The sequence below is a fragment of the Oreochromis aureus genome, linkage group 12 (assembly GCF_013358895.1).
Source record: "Oreochromis aureus strain Israel breed Guangdong linkage group 12, ZZ_aureus, whole genome shotgun sequence".
NCBI classification, from domain to species: Eukaryota; Metazoa; Chordata; class Actinopteri; order Cichliformes; family Cichlidae; genus Oreochromis; species Oreochromis aureus.
In genome coordinates, this window is record NC_052953.1 from 8,229,927 (window position 1) to 8,244,914 (window position 14,988).

Here is a 14,988-nt window from a genome sequence, read left to right on the forward strand (position 1 = left end):
TATGTGTTTGCTTTTTTTTTGCTGTAGAAATTTGGAGCTGCCTTAATGGAAATGTGCCACCCAACAACAAACACAGAAGATAGGAAGTGAGTTTGACCTCTCAATCCAGTTTTTAATGTTTACTTAAGTAATTATTTTTTGTCCCTTGAGTTAAAAGTCTGTGCGTGCCTCTGCTTTTTTCTTATTTTCTAGGAGCTACAAGGTCCGTTTTAACAGTGTTTCCTCTTACTCTGACACTCGGAAGTCATCCAGCGATGAACCAGAAACCAAAATTAACTTTGAGAGCACCGGACCGCTTGCTAATGTCAGGTAAACAAAGCAAACTAAACAAACAAAATAGATTTTTATATGCGAATCTATCCTAAATTATCAAGCAGGAAAGCAAGGAAATCTGGAAGGAAAACTACAAAAAAAATGCTTATGCTAAATAGGATAGGCACATACTATGCGTCATCTGTACTCATAGTCAATGAAATGCTGCAAAAAGAATGGTTAAATGTTGGCTTAATATCCAGGCACATTCACGTTGAAACATCAAATAGGATACATAATACATAAATATGGAATTATCATCTAATCAATAAAAAATCTTTGAATGTTTGATTACTTTTAGTTCTTTCTGTTCACCTCTTGTGCAGATAACAGTAGAGCCTTTGTAATGCAGGTAGCAGCATAATTGTAACTGTAATGTGATTACTGAATTTAGAAAAGTAATGTGTAACATTATTGCGCTACTAAAACAATGTAATGTAACACATTAAATAAAATGATTACAGTAATGTATTACTTTTGAACTTGGTCCACCCAGCACTGGTGGTAGGGAATTAGACTGCAGTGTGAAGAAATGAATAGCTCCTTTAGCAAGTTAGCAAGGGAACCCTTTAATGGAGATAAATGATGTCAACCGTCACCACGCCTGGTTTAATAAAATAAGCAAGCTGAATGGGTGGAGGCTCCACCAGCAATATCAGATTATCATGTATAAGAAATCATTTGGATGTCTGAATGCACAAAGTTTAGTGAGCTGTTTTGATAAGTAGATATTCACAGTTAACTGTGTAATACACTGTAAAATACTTTTTATTAAAAAAATAAAGGTGCAGGTCTGTTATATGGAGCTTATGAAAAGCTGTGTTTTAGAGCTACGTTGTCCTCTCAAGACACCTACACAACACCTCATTTTATGGAATATGATGTCTAACTTTAGGTAAGTATAATATAAATTATTTAGAATGAGCTCAGATGTAAACATGTGCAGCAGTAATATTGATCCATATAACACTAATGGGGAACATTTCTCTGCACTTTTACTTTTGAGACTTAAAGTAAAATCTGCCAATAAGTGTTGTGAAGTGTTTTCATAGTGTGGCGTTTCTACTTTTCCATTAAGAATGGTTCTAAAAAATTCATCCACCACTCATCATGGTCATCTGATGGTAAATATTTTATAAATATAAAAGTAATAATATCTTAAAATTCTTCAGCCCAGAAGGAGTACAGAAAGATGAAGATGCCCTGGAAGGGTGCAGCAAGAAGTACGACCCTGTGAGCTTATATCAAAAAATAAAAGACAGGCAGCGAAAAATCAGGTCTGGTCCAGTTTAAGTAGTTGGTGTTTTAGACGGTGAAGGACGTTTTTTTTTCTTTGCTTTTTTTCCTGGAGGGATTGGTGGTGGTAATGGTGGTGGTGGTAAATGGTGGTCATCATCTGTGCTTGTCCTTCTCTGAAAGTCACCACTAAATTTTGGCATTGAAAAACATTTCACTGCCTCTCTGCTGTAAATTATTAGTTATTATTAATCTCTTGCTCAGTTTCACTGCGTGTCTTTGTCCCGTCTTCCTCCCCTCACCCCCCAACCGGTTGAGCCAGGTTCTGCAGGAGATTTCTTCCTGTTAAAAGGGAGCTTTTCCTTCCCACTGTCAGCAAAGTGCTTGCTCATAGGGGGTCATATGACTGTTGGGGTCTGTTTTCTTTGTATTATTGTCTTACAATATAAAGCGCCTTGAGGCAACTGTTGTTTTGATTTGACACTATATAAATAAAACAAAATTGAACTGAATTAAATTGAGTTCCAGTATGTCTAAATGGAGGGTTTTCCTTGTAGCGTTTCCTCAGTGCATACTCCACATGAGGATGGCTATAAAACTCCTTTGGGATAAAAATCTTATTGCAGCTGACAGTTTGCTGATCAGCTAAGGAAGAAAAGACAACAGAGATTTTGCTCAAACTTGGATCAGATGTGAGCTGACTTCCTCACAGCAAAGAAGTGGAAAGAGATGTTGTCTGCCTTCAAAAAACAAAGTGATCTGTTTCATGTTTATGTCCATCTAAACTCAGACAGGACACGTATTTATAAATACATCAGCTGTTTTCAACTGTTTGACATATTCTGAGAGGAAGGAAAGGGCAAGTTTCTAACATGGACACAGTGGTGGTGGTTTGCAGTTGTGTATGTTTGTGTTTTAGTTCTTGTTTTTTTTACACTACCTGTCTCTCAGTCGCTGTGTTTTCTTCATATATGTGTGTCTCTGTTTAGGTTCTCAGTGTTTGGCCTTGGCTCCAGGGCCTACCCACACTTCTGCGCCTTTGCCCACGCTGTGGACACACTGTTTGAAGAGCTGGGGGGTGAGCGCATCCTACGCATGGGAGAGGGAGATGAGCTGTGTGGCCAGGAGGAGTCATTCAGAACATGGGCCAAGAAAGTTTTTAAGGTTGGTTTCCTGGGCTGAGACCCTTTGGGCGTGGTTAAAGGTGGTGTACTTGGAAAGTGTACATTATGGACCTATTGTTAAGCTGTATCTCAAGACCGGTATGTTAGTTACTTGTCAAGTAGCTGTTCATCCCAGTACAATCCTCTTTCTGTTTTTTTAATTTTTTTTATTTCTGCAAACAGTGCAACAGATCAGATCGAAATGTCTTCCCACTCCTTTAAAACCACTGCAACAGTCAAGCTAGCATTTAAAATATTGTGCTTATATATAACCTTGACATTGCGATGATACTTATAGTCTTGGAGGGTTCCCAACTCTTTTGTTTATCTTCTCTGTGGCTGCTCGTGAAGGCTGCCTGCGATGTATTCTGTGTTGGTGACGACGTGAACATTGAGAAAGCCAATGACTCCTTAATCAGCAATGATCGCAGCTGGAAGAAGAGCAAGTTCCGCTTGACATACACGGCCGAGGCCCCAGCCCTCACAGAAGGTGAAAGTTCCTCTTGGTACTTAGTTATAAAATGCTTGTGGCAACCTATTATTAAAGGGGCAAGTTCATCTGTACAAAATACCTGTAATTGATCAGCAGTGTGGTAGTGTGGTTATTGATAAAGATGAGTCACTCAGCCTTTACGTGACCTGAAGCTGAGATTTGTGGCCCTGGTGTGAGAAAATCATAATGAGATTATAATGGGATTTTGAGAACTTTTCCCTAGAGGTCTCAAGTTCAAAGCACTGGACCGGATTTGAAGTGGTTCTGTTACTTAATTTCCATAAATTCATTTGGTACTTCGGCACCTTCAAACTGACACAGATTGTGACGTAAGCTTGGGGGTGGGCAGACTGGGACCCATTGACAAGTCTGCTCATTTAGCCCTGGGACCAAAGGGTAGAATTCCAGGACTTATGACTTGGTCAGAGGATATCAGAGGATATTCCCTTCCTTGTTGAGAGAGATTAAAAGGTTGGGATCTGAAGGAAAATGGCAAATATTTCAGTATAAAGTGAGAAATATCCATAAATTTGTTCTGATTCTTTTTTTGATATTGCAACAATTTTACGCAATTTGGCAAGCTGTGTCTTTGATGTTATTAATGATGTTAATGTTTGTTAATGATGTGATTCTTTTGAAGTTCTTCAATGAGAATTTTTTATTGAGTTTGATTTGGTTTATTAGTGCTGTGGAATATAATAGTATTTGAAAAAGAATCCATGTATTTATCCATGAATACATAGTATTCAACATGTCTGTGCAGCAACTTTGCTAGAAATTCACTGCATTGTCTTTGCCAAAGTAGAGAGTTGTTTACATTATGCCATTATGTTAAGTTTAGATCCTGACTCTCTGAACTATATAGGGCTGGGCTAAAACCCTTTATGTACCCTTACCTTTACCCTTTATGTACAGACATGGGAGTGTCTGTACATAAAGCTTCTTATCGATCTCTCCCAGAAAGAAATCAAAGAAATATTTTTTTCCAAGAAGAACAGGTCTGTTGATCAATCCATAAATAATGTATTATTTATGTCTGCCAACAGCATTATACAGCATTCACAAGAAGAAAGTTTATGGAGCAAAGATGCTTGAATCTCAAAATTTACAAAGTCCAAAATCAAAGTAAGTATGCATTTACACGTGAAACACTTTTCAGACTAAAACACTTTGTCGCATATTTGTACATTTTATCAAAATCGTAAACTAACGTCTAATGGATTCTTCTGGTGTCCAACTCATTCATTGTTTACAGTGACATTTTAACTAAATGGAACAGACTGAAAATGGTGCAATGTTATTTCCTAAATCTCTGATCCCTTTCATAGTCGCTCCACCATATTTGTGCGGTTACACACAAACAACCACGACAGCCTGCGCTACAAGCCTGGCGACCATCTGGGCATCTTCCCTGGCAACCATGAGGACCTGGTAACAGCTCTCATAGAAAAACTGGAGGATGCTCCACCTGTCAATCAAATTGTCAAAGTGGAGTTCTTGGAGGAGAGAAACACTGCCCTAGGTGGGTATTAGCAAAGTCATGCTACTTTGCGAATACAGTAGGCATGCAATCACGAGAATGGCATTTTAAAATCTGGGCAGGTTGTCAAAATCCAAATGTAAATAAGAAGCCACAGCAGACATCATGAAGTCACACTTCATGGATATCCATGCCCAGAAATTTTTCAGTGAACTGCATATTGGCAAACAGTTGTGGTGACACCGGGTGACTTAACTGTGATTTTCTCTGTGACTGTGATGCAAGACATTTGTTAAACACAAGATTAGTGCTTATTCAGAATTCATCTCCACAATTCAAGCCCTTGTTGTTAACAACTCTCACTGTATCTAATTTTCTTTCAATACGAGGATCACATGTTCCATACTGCTGCTTGCATTTTGGTTGTACTTTGCTAATTACAGCCAACTAGACAACATATCCAAGGGAGTTGTGTATGTGTTAGCAAATGCTTATCACACAGAGAAATGCTTCTGATCTTCTGACTGGTTTGATACTGATTCTCAAGCTAGTTCATTCCCAGTCAACAAATTCCACAAAATTGTCTAGCATTAGATCAAGTAGCAGGAAAACAGCATTGCTAAGAACTTTTGCAGCAAAAACCTCCCAAAATACAAGCCAGCAAAAAAACTGCACACACACACACACACACACACACACACACACACACACACACACACACACACACACACACACACACACACACACACACACAGTGCTCTTATAGTTTGTTACCTCAGTTTTTTCTTTCATGTTACACATACAAAAAACTAGTACATCATATGAATTAACTCAACTTTAACCACATAATTTTCTGCAGGTGTAATCAGTAACTGGACAAATGAGACCCGTATCCCTCCCTGCACCATCTACCAGGCTTTCCAGTACTTCCTGGATATCACCACTCCACCGAGCCCTGTGCTGCTCCAGCAGTTTGCTGCTCTAGCAACCAATGACAAACAAAAAAAGAAACTAGAGATCCTCAGTAAGGTAAATTCACTTAGTTTTCAATGTTACCATTTACACTGACCTTTCAAATGGCTGAGCTGCAGCAGTGCTGAGTGCTTGAACTTGTTTTGTGACCAAACACATAAGGGATTTCCGATGTGTGCATGTAGGCTGTACCCATTTCCAATCTGAGATGAAAATGTATGCATATTTTTAGATCACTTTTCCAAGAACTGTTCTATAAAAAGTCACCATGTGCTTAAGCTTCAACAGTAACCAACACATTCCCTGTATTTCAAAATATGAGAATATGGCAGATAGTTTTATGTGTCTCATAGCTGATTTGGTGCTCTTTGCACCAAGAGTACGTACAGTAGGAGTTAGCTGGCGCCAAATTAAAGCCGTTGATAGTTCTAACCCAGAGCCATTCCCCCTTGCAGTGCCTCCCACTATTCACTCTCCATTTTTGTCAATGTGTGGAAAAGGCTGGATGAGGCCAAGCAGTGACTCATATGCTCATACACAGAATTATTGTCACCAAAGCAAGAGGGAAAGATGGTAGGCTTCTGAATTCAGAAAGAAGAAATTGTACAGTAGAAACAGCACTGCAGAACATGTTTTAATGAGTTAAATCTCAAGTTCATTCCTTACAGGAATAATTTTGGTTTTTGGATTTTTTTTAAGCATTTCTCTTCTTGTTTGTCATGTCCAAGCAATACAAAGCAGACATGTTGCCACGTCTGGCTTATTCTCTTAAGTTAATTAGACAAATCTATCAGCTTCTCATATCTGTACAGTCCCACGCCCCCTTCTGTTTATCAAGGTTGAAAAGCCCAGGCCCCGAAGTGCTTATGGTGTTAGAGTTTTGCTAATTATGCATTAGGTGCTTCAAACTGTCTTTTAAGCTCATATTGTGGACCACACCAGTGGGTTCTCAATGGGCATTTTGTCGCTCATTAGCAGCTTGAGAACAAAGCAAAAGTTGGTAACATATCAAAGGTTTTTTAGCCTGATGGCAGTGCTCTACTTTCCTCACATCCAAATGTCAGCGATGACACACAGAAACAGTTGGGCAGTGAATGGCGAATAGCTCTGCTTGTGGCTGCCTCCTGCTCCTGAGTCAGAAATGTTTACAGATCCAAAAGAGGAAACTATCCTCTTTTTTTCAGTTGCTGTGGGAGTTGGATTGATTTCTTAGTCTGAACGACAATAATTCAATAACTTACCATGACTAAAACTATATAAAAGAAATGTCAGCCGATACCTTTGTACCACATTGCCTTTCTCTGTGACACTCCAGGGCTTGCAGGAGTATGAGGAGTGGAAGTGGTACAACAATCCCACACTGGTGGAGGTGCTAGAAGAGTTTCCTTCTATCCAGATGCCCTCCACTTTGCTGCTGACCCAGCTGCCTCTTCTGCAGCCTCGCTACTATTCTATCAGCTCCTCTCCAGACCTGCACCCAGGGGAGATCCATCTCACAGTGGCTGTGGTCTCCTATCGCACCAGAGGTAAGGCCCTTGTACTAATTTGGAGTTTTTTCCAGTTGAAGAACTGCTCTAATTCCTGTCCAAGGATTTAAAAGCTGTGTAGGCGTAGCTTCAGATGCTTAGGTCTTCTCAGCTGCCTGGAGAGGTTAATTTTAGTCTACTCAGAAGACTTTTGATAGTCTGAGGTAACTATTATGCATGTGGGTTTTATCAACATGTCAAAAATGTAAATTATACAGATATCAGGGTAATAAATATATTGCAGTCATTGGTTGATTTTTTCTTCATTTAACTAGAAAGTATAGTTAATATTTAAACATCTTTTTCAGTGATCATGTATTTTAAAATACTAGACATACTAGACATTTCTCAAACCAGTGCAGGCCCAGTATATATTTTGGTTAAGTTAAGTCTGTGCCATGGATAAAAGGCACTGTGCCATAGCTCCTTCAACGCTACTGCAAGGATTAAAAAAGAAAAATGACTCAGACTCTCTGAAAACCCTCCGAAGCTACAAGAAAATTGATTGGAAGTTATCTTAGAATGTAAGTCTGCTTTACAAGGCAGCCAAAACAAAGCTGTAAAAACCAGAAACACGCATTGGGAGAAAGATTTTACATATTCTGTTTATAAATATGGCCACAAGCACAAACAGTATACTTCAGTCTACTTCACTGCATTATTTAGGCACGAGGCATTATTTAGGGCACGATTTAAGTGTTGTTTTTAGCACCACTGTGGCAGTATATAATCTCAGCCTGTAAAGTAGTCAGTAAACATTACTGCTATCTTCTCCCACCTGTAATGTGCACTTATGTGAACATATTACTATGATTGTATAAGCAACAGCTGAATTACTGTAATTTCCCTTTAGAGAAAGAGCATGAGGGAGAGGGGAAGATGGCTATAGCCTTGAACACATGTTAGGACCACTCTGTTCCTGTTAGTTTGTACGCTTAAAAAGAGTGGGAGGCAGAGGGGAGAGAAAAAGGTAAAGTGCTTGCTCGGTAATCATCTCTTTCAGATGGAGAGGGACCAATCCATCATGGAGTGTGTTCATCGTGGCTCAACAGGATAGAGAAGGGGGAGATGGTGCCGTGCTTTGTCCGGGGGTAAATATCAAAGTGTTTTTACAAGAAATTTTAAGGCAATGCAATCTAATCTATAGTAATTTGTAAAAGTCTTGAGCCAACCCTTTATTTTGTTATATTTTGCTAAGAGAATGGAAAGTAGGCGCAACAATTTACTGAAGCATGCAAACATACAAACTAAACGGTATATAAGTTGGTATATCAGGTAGAAGTCTAAAAAGCTTAAAAGTCAGTATTTGGTAGGAATCTTTTTTAAATAAGCCTTTTGTCATTTCGTTGAATATTCTTCTGGAATAGTTCCACGGGCTTCTTATAGGACATTCAAAGCTCTTCTTTGGATGTTACCCACTTTTTGTGATGATGTCTGTCAAGATGATCCCACACTGCGTCAAGAATTTTGAGGTCCGTTCTCTGGGGAGGCCAGTCCATGACTGGTGGTGTTTTTTGAGTGTGTTTTGCATCCAGGTGTGTTTTTACTGCATTGACAGTTCGCTTGATTTGTAACAGCTTCATTTTTCAGCATGACAATAGACCCAGAAACTTTCCAGATGGTAAACCTCACAGTACATTTCTACATGTATAATTCCATTCATTTTGACAAGATCCCCAACAACACTGGCTGAAATGCATTTCTTATTACATTTCTTATTTCTTATAAATACTGTTGATGAGATTTTGATCTTCTTTTGTCCTCTACTTCCTCTAAATGTTTATGGACACACACTATTTCGTGCAGAGATATGTCAATTTTTTGTCTAATAGCCCTTTGAGAATCATCTTGTTGGTACAAAGATACTATTTTATGCAGCCAATGTTCAAAGAAAAGCTTTGAAAGACCTTTAGAAATCCTGGAGAACTATTGTTCAAGACCAGATTAAAAAAATACAAGAAAGTCTGGCTCCTTGGAAACAAAATGTAAGGAAATGTGGGGACTCCAGACATATCATTTCATAACATGTGAAAGGTGATGTTTGACAAAGTTTGAAAAAAAAAAAGCTAATTTGCCAAGATTGGTCCCACTCTCTTGTCTGCAGGCATGATATAGAGCTAATATGACCATCTATTCATTCCCTAAGACTAAAACTGAAAAGACATAACAGAAATATTTGCTGTTAAAGTTCTCTAATTAGTACCTTTTATCTTTTTGTGTAAAACGACTCATTTTTATCTTACCAGGAGTGCTCTTTGTGTAATTTATAAGTTTACAGTGAATAAACAAAATAAATGTGCCAATTAGGGAGTTTTAGAGGCAATGAAAGGATCAGGGGAATCTTGACATCAAACTATGCTTCCCAAAAAAACTCTGTTATTCCTTTATTACATTTTATAGGCTCCGTGGTAATTTGTTGGATGTTGTTTGTGTGTGTGGCATTTTAGTGCACCATCATTCCAGCTTCCCAAGGACAACCAAGCACCTTGCATCCTTGTGGGTCCAGGAACAGGGATTGCCCCATTCAGAAGCTTCTGGCAACAAAGACTATATGACCTTGAACAAAACGGTTGGAATTTTCTTCTCCCTCAATCCTTAGAGAGTTACTTTTCACCAACTTATAAAAAGACTTTGTAATGCATTTTCAGTGCTGCATGCTTATAGCTTTATTCTTCAAATTAAAGTGATAATGTAATTTTGACACTTGTACTCTGGATATCATTTCTGCATTTCCATCCAGAGCAACAAAGTAAGTCTTACCTCTTATCTTCAAGGGATGAAATCCTGCCCAATGATACTGGTGTTTGGTTGTCGGCAGTCTGAGATGGACCACATCTACAAGGAGGAGACCATACAGGCCAAGAATAAAGGGGTGTTTAAGGAGCTCTACACAGCCTATTCCAGAGAGCCTGGCAAACCAAAGGTACAAGCACTAAACAGGAAGGAAGTCGCTTGTAACATCTGTCTCTGGCTTGTTTAGTTAGAAATAAATTCACGAATTTGAGATGGCTGGATAAATACTTCTGTAGATATAGTGTATTTTCACTTACCACTGCCATTGTGTTGACGCATTTTCATATATATATTTGTCTTTGTTCTCTTTATGCTCTATGCTTCCTTTGTTGTTGTGATTGATTCTTGTTTTGTTTACAGTTCTGTTACTTTCACCAGTGACAGTCAATACATGGATTTGAAAAGAAGAACAAAATCCACAGAGCATAATTTTTCTTACTCTGAGGTTGCTTTGTTCCTGCAGATTTCAGTCTTTAGGTGGCAGTTTGCAAATTTTACTTTATTCTGTGTGTAGTGTCCTGACTCAGTTTTTCACATTGTTTCCTTTTCTGCTTTTTTCACGCTTCACTTCTCCATGCACACTCATCATTTCTTCACTGCCTCTGTCAGAAATATGTACAGGATGTACTGCGCGAGCATCTGTCAGAGATGGTGTACCAGTGCCTGAGGCAGGAGGGCGGACACATCTATGTGTGTGGGGATGTGACAATGGCAGGAGATGTTCTCAAGACTGTCCAGCAAATCATCAAGCAGCAGGGCAACATGAGCCTGGAGGATGCTGGCTTCTTCATCAGTAAGCTTCGGGTAAGAGTGGCGAAGTTCTCTCTGGAATATCATCCCTGTTATGTTCATGTTCATGCTCCATTATACCCTACTGAACCGTGTAGTAAACTTAATGTAAGGGAGATTCTAGAGTTAGTTAAAATACCCGATCAGCTGTGAAAATACTAAATGTAAGATGCTATCCATCATTGCAAAGGTAATGTTGTTTAAGGACTGTATATGGAGATGGACATAAGCCCAATTACCCACTGGTATGTGAGGTCCTGTTTTGAAACCTTACCTCTTGTTTTTTTAGCATTTTGGCTTTAAAGTGTAGCCATATGTTACCATGTTGTATTGGCTCACATTGGTGTTTTTGCCACTGCAGGTCCATTTTGTCAATATTGGTCATACTATGACCAGAAAGAAGGGTTATCTGATGTTTGCTCATTGGCTAATGACCTGTGATTGACAAGTGATTAGCCAGTGCGTATGCAGTTTCACATTCAGACCCGCCCATCTCTCGTCACACCTGGCTTCAAATTACTCGTCTTTACGTTTCAAAACATGACTTCAGAAATCGATGGATGACATCATGGTAGCCAGCATCTTTGGCTAGCTTGCTTGTCATGGTCCTTTCCCATAGAATCCCATTTTAAAAGGTATATCTACAGCCTGCTAAAGAAAAAGTATTGTTATGCTACCAAACACACACACACCTGGTAAACAGTTACTCAGCTTTGTCTCGCTACCAATCTGTTGTCGTTAGGATGAGAATCGCTATCATGAAGACATCTTTGGTGTCACCCTGCGCACCTACGAGGTCACCAACCGAATTCGTTCAGAGTCCATAGCCTACATTGAGGAGAGCAAAAAGGACTCAGATGAGTAAGTGTTCTACATTTCCAGTATTTTGTTTTTCTTTTCATATTTAGTATGTTACAAAACTGTTCTGAAATGTCAGTAAAAGTCAGAAGAATCTTTTCTTTGGTAAAATATTTTTCATGGGTAAAATAAATGACTGATGATTCACTGTGAATTCATGGTAACTTCTAATTAATCATGAGGAAAGGCTTTGTGAAAATCAGTTCTTTATTTAATATTAATAAAATATAGAAAAATGTATTCCATCATCAAAAAAACAAACAAATAAAAAAACAGAAAAGGATTCATATCAGTTATTTCTTTATTGATCATTCACTCATTCACATCCGTACAGTAAAATCAGGACCAATTACCACTGTGGAAAAGCCCATTCATATTTATTTCAATATTGCAACTACAAGAGCAGCTTTATCTCAGAAACATTTGTAAGTCAACTTCAATCTGCAACCTGTAGTTGCTGGCAACAACATTGTGTTGTCATCACTAGCTTCAGATGAAAACAGAGCAGGTAACCATAGAAACCTGTGAAGAAGAGCATTTAAACTAACAGGATTAGAGTGAAAGCGAGTGGCTCTGCTCCATTTCTGTTTTTGTTTCCAGCGTTATTTGTGCATATTCAAGATTAGACACTTCATATACCCTTGCCATAAGAGCAAAACAAGGGCCCTACATAGCCACTATGGCTCATTAACCACCAACAAAATGCATCACAGATGATAGTTCCTGTGTGGATTGTCACTTGAATTTCACATTCGGCCATCAAAGCCCCTGCTTGCTGGATGAGTAATGACTGTAACATCTCTATTTCCATTTCCCTGTTGCTCTTTCTGTCTGTCTGTCTGTCTGTCTGCCTGCCTGTCTGTCTGTCCGTCTGACTTTTTTTCTCTTCAGGGTTTTCTGCTCGTAGGTCGATGAATCGACAGGCTTTCTGAAAACAACAAGACACAGCACCGCTGGTTTACTAATACTGTGCCAATTTTTGTACTGTAAAAAATGGGTTTGTTTCTGTTCTTTTTTTTTTATATACCATTTTAATGTTTCTGTTGGGCTCTGCGATCTTGTCTGTAGCAAGTTGGAAATGTTCTGTTCTTTGAGAATCTGTTTTGCTTGTTGATGATACTTCCAAAAACGATCTAGTGTAATGACCTGCCTCATTGTGAATGCATGACCAAGACAAGAATATATTCAAGAAATATAATATACTCTGTGTTATTGTTACTGTTAAAAGGCTTTTATTGAGGTTTTATATTTGCAAGGAAATGTGTGGCATAGATAGTAAACTTTCATTTCTGTGTGGATTAAGTCAACTTTACTTGTTGGGAAAGTATAAGGACTGCTCAGATATATTTGGACTGTTTTTCATTATCAATATCAATCTCCTTGACTAAGAAAAAGAAAAGATGTATAGGCATGCAGACAGAGAAACTGAAGGACACGTGCTGCGGACAAATTTAACGTATTGACAGGTATCCCTGAATAATGAAAACATAAATTCTGCCACTGCCTCCATAAACAGATTACCTTGCTCTTCATTGGCAATTCTTCAAAATGCATCGGCCTCTGTGTGAGTGCCATTTTTCTTAGTGTGCTCATTCTGCCATAACATCATAATCTTTTGGGTCCCAGGTGGTGTTTGCTGAAACTGCAGCAGTAATGTGCAGTGCAGCCGCTAAAGACCAAACGTGAGTCTATATATCTGAAAAATAAACTATGATAAACTATTAACAAAAATATAGGTCTTGAGGGCTTTTTAATTTAATATCTAAATCATACTATGTTCAGTCTGGTATAACGTGTTATAATGTGTTAAATTATAAATGTCGTGGAGGATTTTTTTATTTTATCAGCTGTTTGGAATAAGCTATAGAGTAAATGATTAATCGGTGAGTAAATGAATAAATGGTAAATGGCCTGTATTTGCATAGCGCCTTACTAGTCCCTAAGGACCCCAAAGCGCTTTACACATCCAGTCATTCACCCATTCACGCACACATTCACACACTGGTGATGGCAAGCTACGTTGTAGCCACAGCCACCCTGGGGCGCACTGACAGAGGCGAGGCTGCCGGACACTGGCGCCACCGGGCCCTCTGACCACCACCAGTAGGCAACGGGTGAAGTGTCTTGCCCAAGGACACAATGACCGAGACTGTCCAAGCCGGGGCTCGAACCGGCAATCTTCCGATTACAAGGCGAACTCCCCAACTCTTGAGCCACGATAAGTAACAACTTAGAGGAATTGTTCGATATCATGGAAAATACATTTATTCACACAACTCCAATAGGCTATCTCAGTGGCAGCTGTTTAAAACTTTGTCAAGATGTGTCCTAGATTTTGTTGTGTTGCATTGCAGCAAAGGTTGTCCGACTAAAACACCTTGAAGTCTGAAGAAGAAACGTATTTATGGTTACCTGATGTCCAGAATTAAAACGCTGCTGATATCAACAGATTGGTCTATCAAGGCTGTTTTCCCCATTTCCAGGTCTTCTTACCCCTAATCGCCCATAAATCAAGTTTACTATTTTTACACTTTGGTTTTTGTACAGAATAAACTAATTAAATATAACATGTTACTCAGTGAGCTTTAATCGTGCCGTATTTGCGACCTTTGTAGAGAGCCTGTTTCCAGTCTGTATGCTAAGCTACACTAAATGGTTCTTGGCTGTAGCTTTGTATTTGCTGTAAAAACACAATATTGGTATTGATCTGTTCATTTTATTCTCAGTAAAATAGAAAGAGTCTTTTCCTTAAAACTCAAGTAATCCGTAACAAAACGTTGTTACTGAAGGGAAAAAGATGCTGCCCAGTTCGTATCCGACAGCTGTCAACTTGCTCCACTTATCACCTATTGAGCCTTTAACATATCTATTTAACAGCATCATATCTCCTCTGCCTCTTGCCTTACATTAACACTTTGCCTACATTTATGCATTCATCCTTTCAGTTTTTTTCTCTGCATGTTTGTGCTACCTTGTGGCTCACGCGCCACCCCTTCACTGTGACCTGACACCTGCTCAATGGCATCAGCACGCATGTGTGTATGCATGCATATGTGTGCCCTTGAAATTATCATAAGTGTGCGCATCTCTATATACGAGTGGGTGTAAAACATGCATGATCTCAGGTGTGTGTTTTTACATGATTATTCTACTTGTCTGTTACCTTGTCAAACTGCTCCGATTTTTAAAATAAGCATGAGTACCCTGCTCTGAGTCACACAAGCCTGCAGATTTAATGTTACAGATGGTGTTTTGGTAACAGAAAGCTGCCCACATGGCTTTTAGTTTTGATCGCAGCAGTTCGGTTCTATTGTTTTAAGTTCCAGCGAAGTTTCATCCAGAGACAAGAGGCAATCACACTGCCAC

The 14,988-nt window shown here is 39.0% G+C and overlaps 1 protein-coding gene across 1 annotated transcript in view; it reads left to right on the forward strand.

The window, feature by feature from the left end:
* Window positions 1–13,599, forward strand: part of nos1 (nitric oxide synthase 1 (neuronal)) — a 36,980-nt gene extending 23,381 nt beyond the window's left edge. Inside the window, exons 15-28 of the mRNA XM_039620392.1 lie at window positions 28–86; window positions 193–309; window positions 2,538–2,712; window positions 3,063–3,201; window positions 4,251–4,329; window positions 4,533–4,726; window positions 5,544–5,713; window positions 6,972–7,182; window positions 8,186–8,273; window positions 9,630–9,751; window positions 9,957–10,105; window positions 10,585–10,779; window positions 11,507–11,625; window positions 12,514–13,599. Of these exons, the coding sequence (XP_039476326.1) occupies window positions 28–86; window positions 193–309; window positions 2,538–2,712; window positions 3,063–3,201; window positions 4,251–4,329; window positions 4,533–4,726; window positions 5,544–5,713; window positions 6,972–7,182; window positions 8,186–8,273; window positions 9,630–9,751; window positions 9,957–10,105; window positions 10,585–10,779; window positions 11,507–11,625; window positions 12,514–12,529 (1,833 nt within the window). The 3' untranslated portion in view covers window positions 12,530–13,599. The remainder of the gene's footprint in view (window positions 1–27; window positions 87–192; window positions 310–2,537; window positions 2,713–3,062; window positions 3,202–4,250; window positions 4,330–4,532; window positions 4,727–5,543; window positions 5,714–6,971; window positions 7,183–8,185; window positions 8,274–9,629; window positions 9,752–9,956; window positions 10,106–10,584; window positions 10,780–11,506; window positions 11,626–12,513) is intronic.
* Window positions 13,600–14,988: the final 1,389 nt, after the last annotated feature.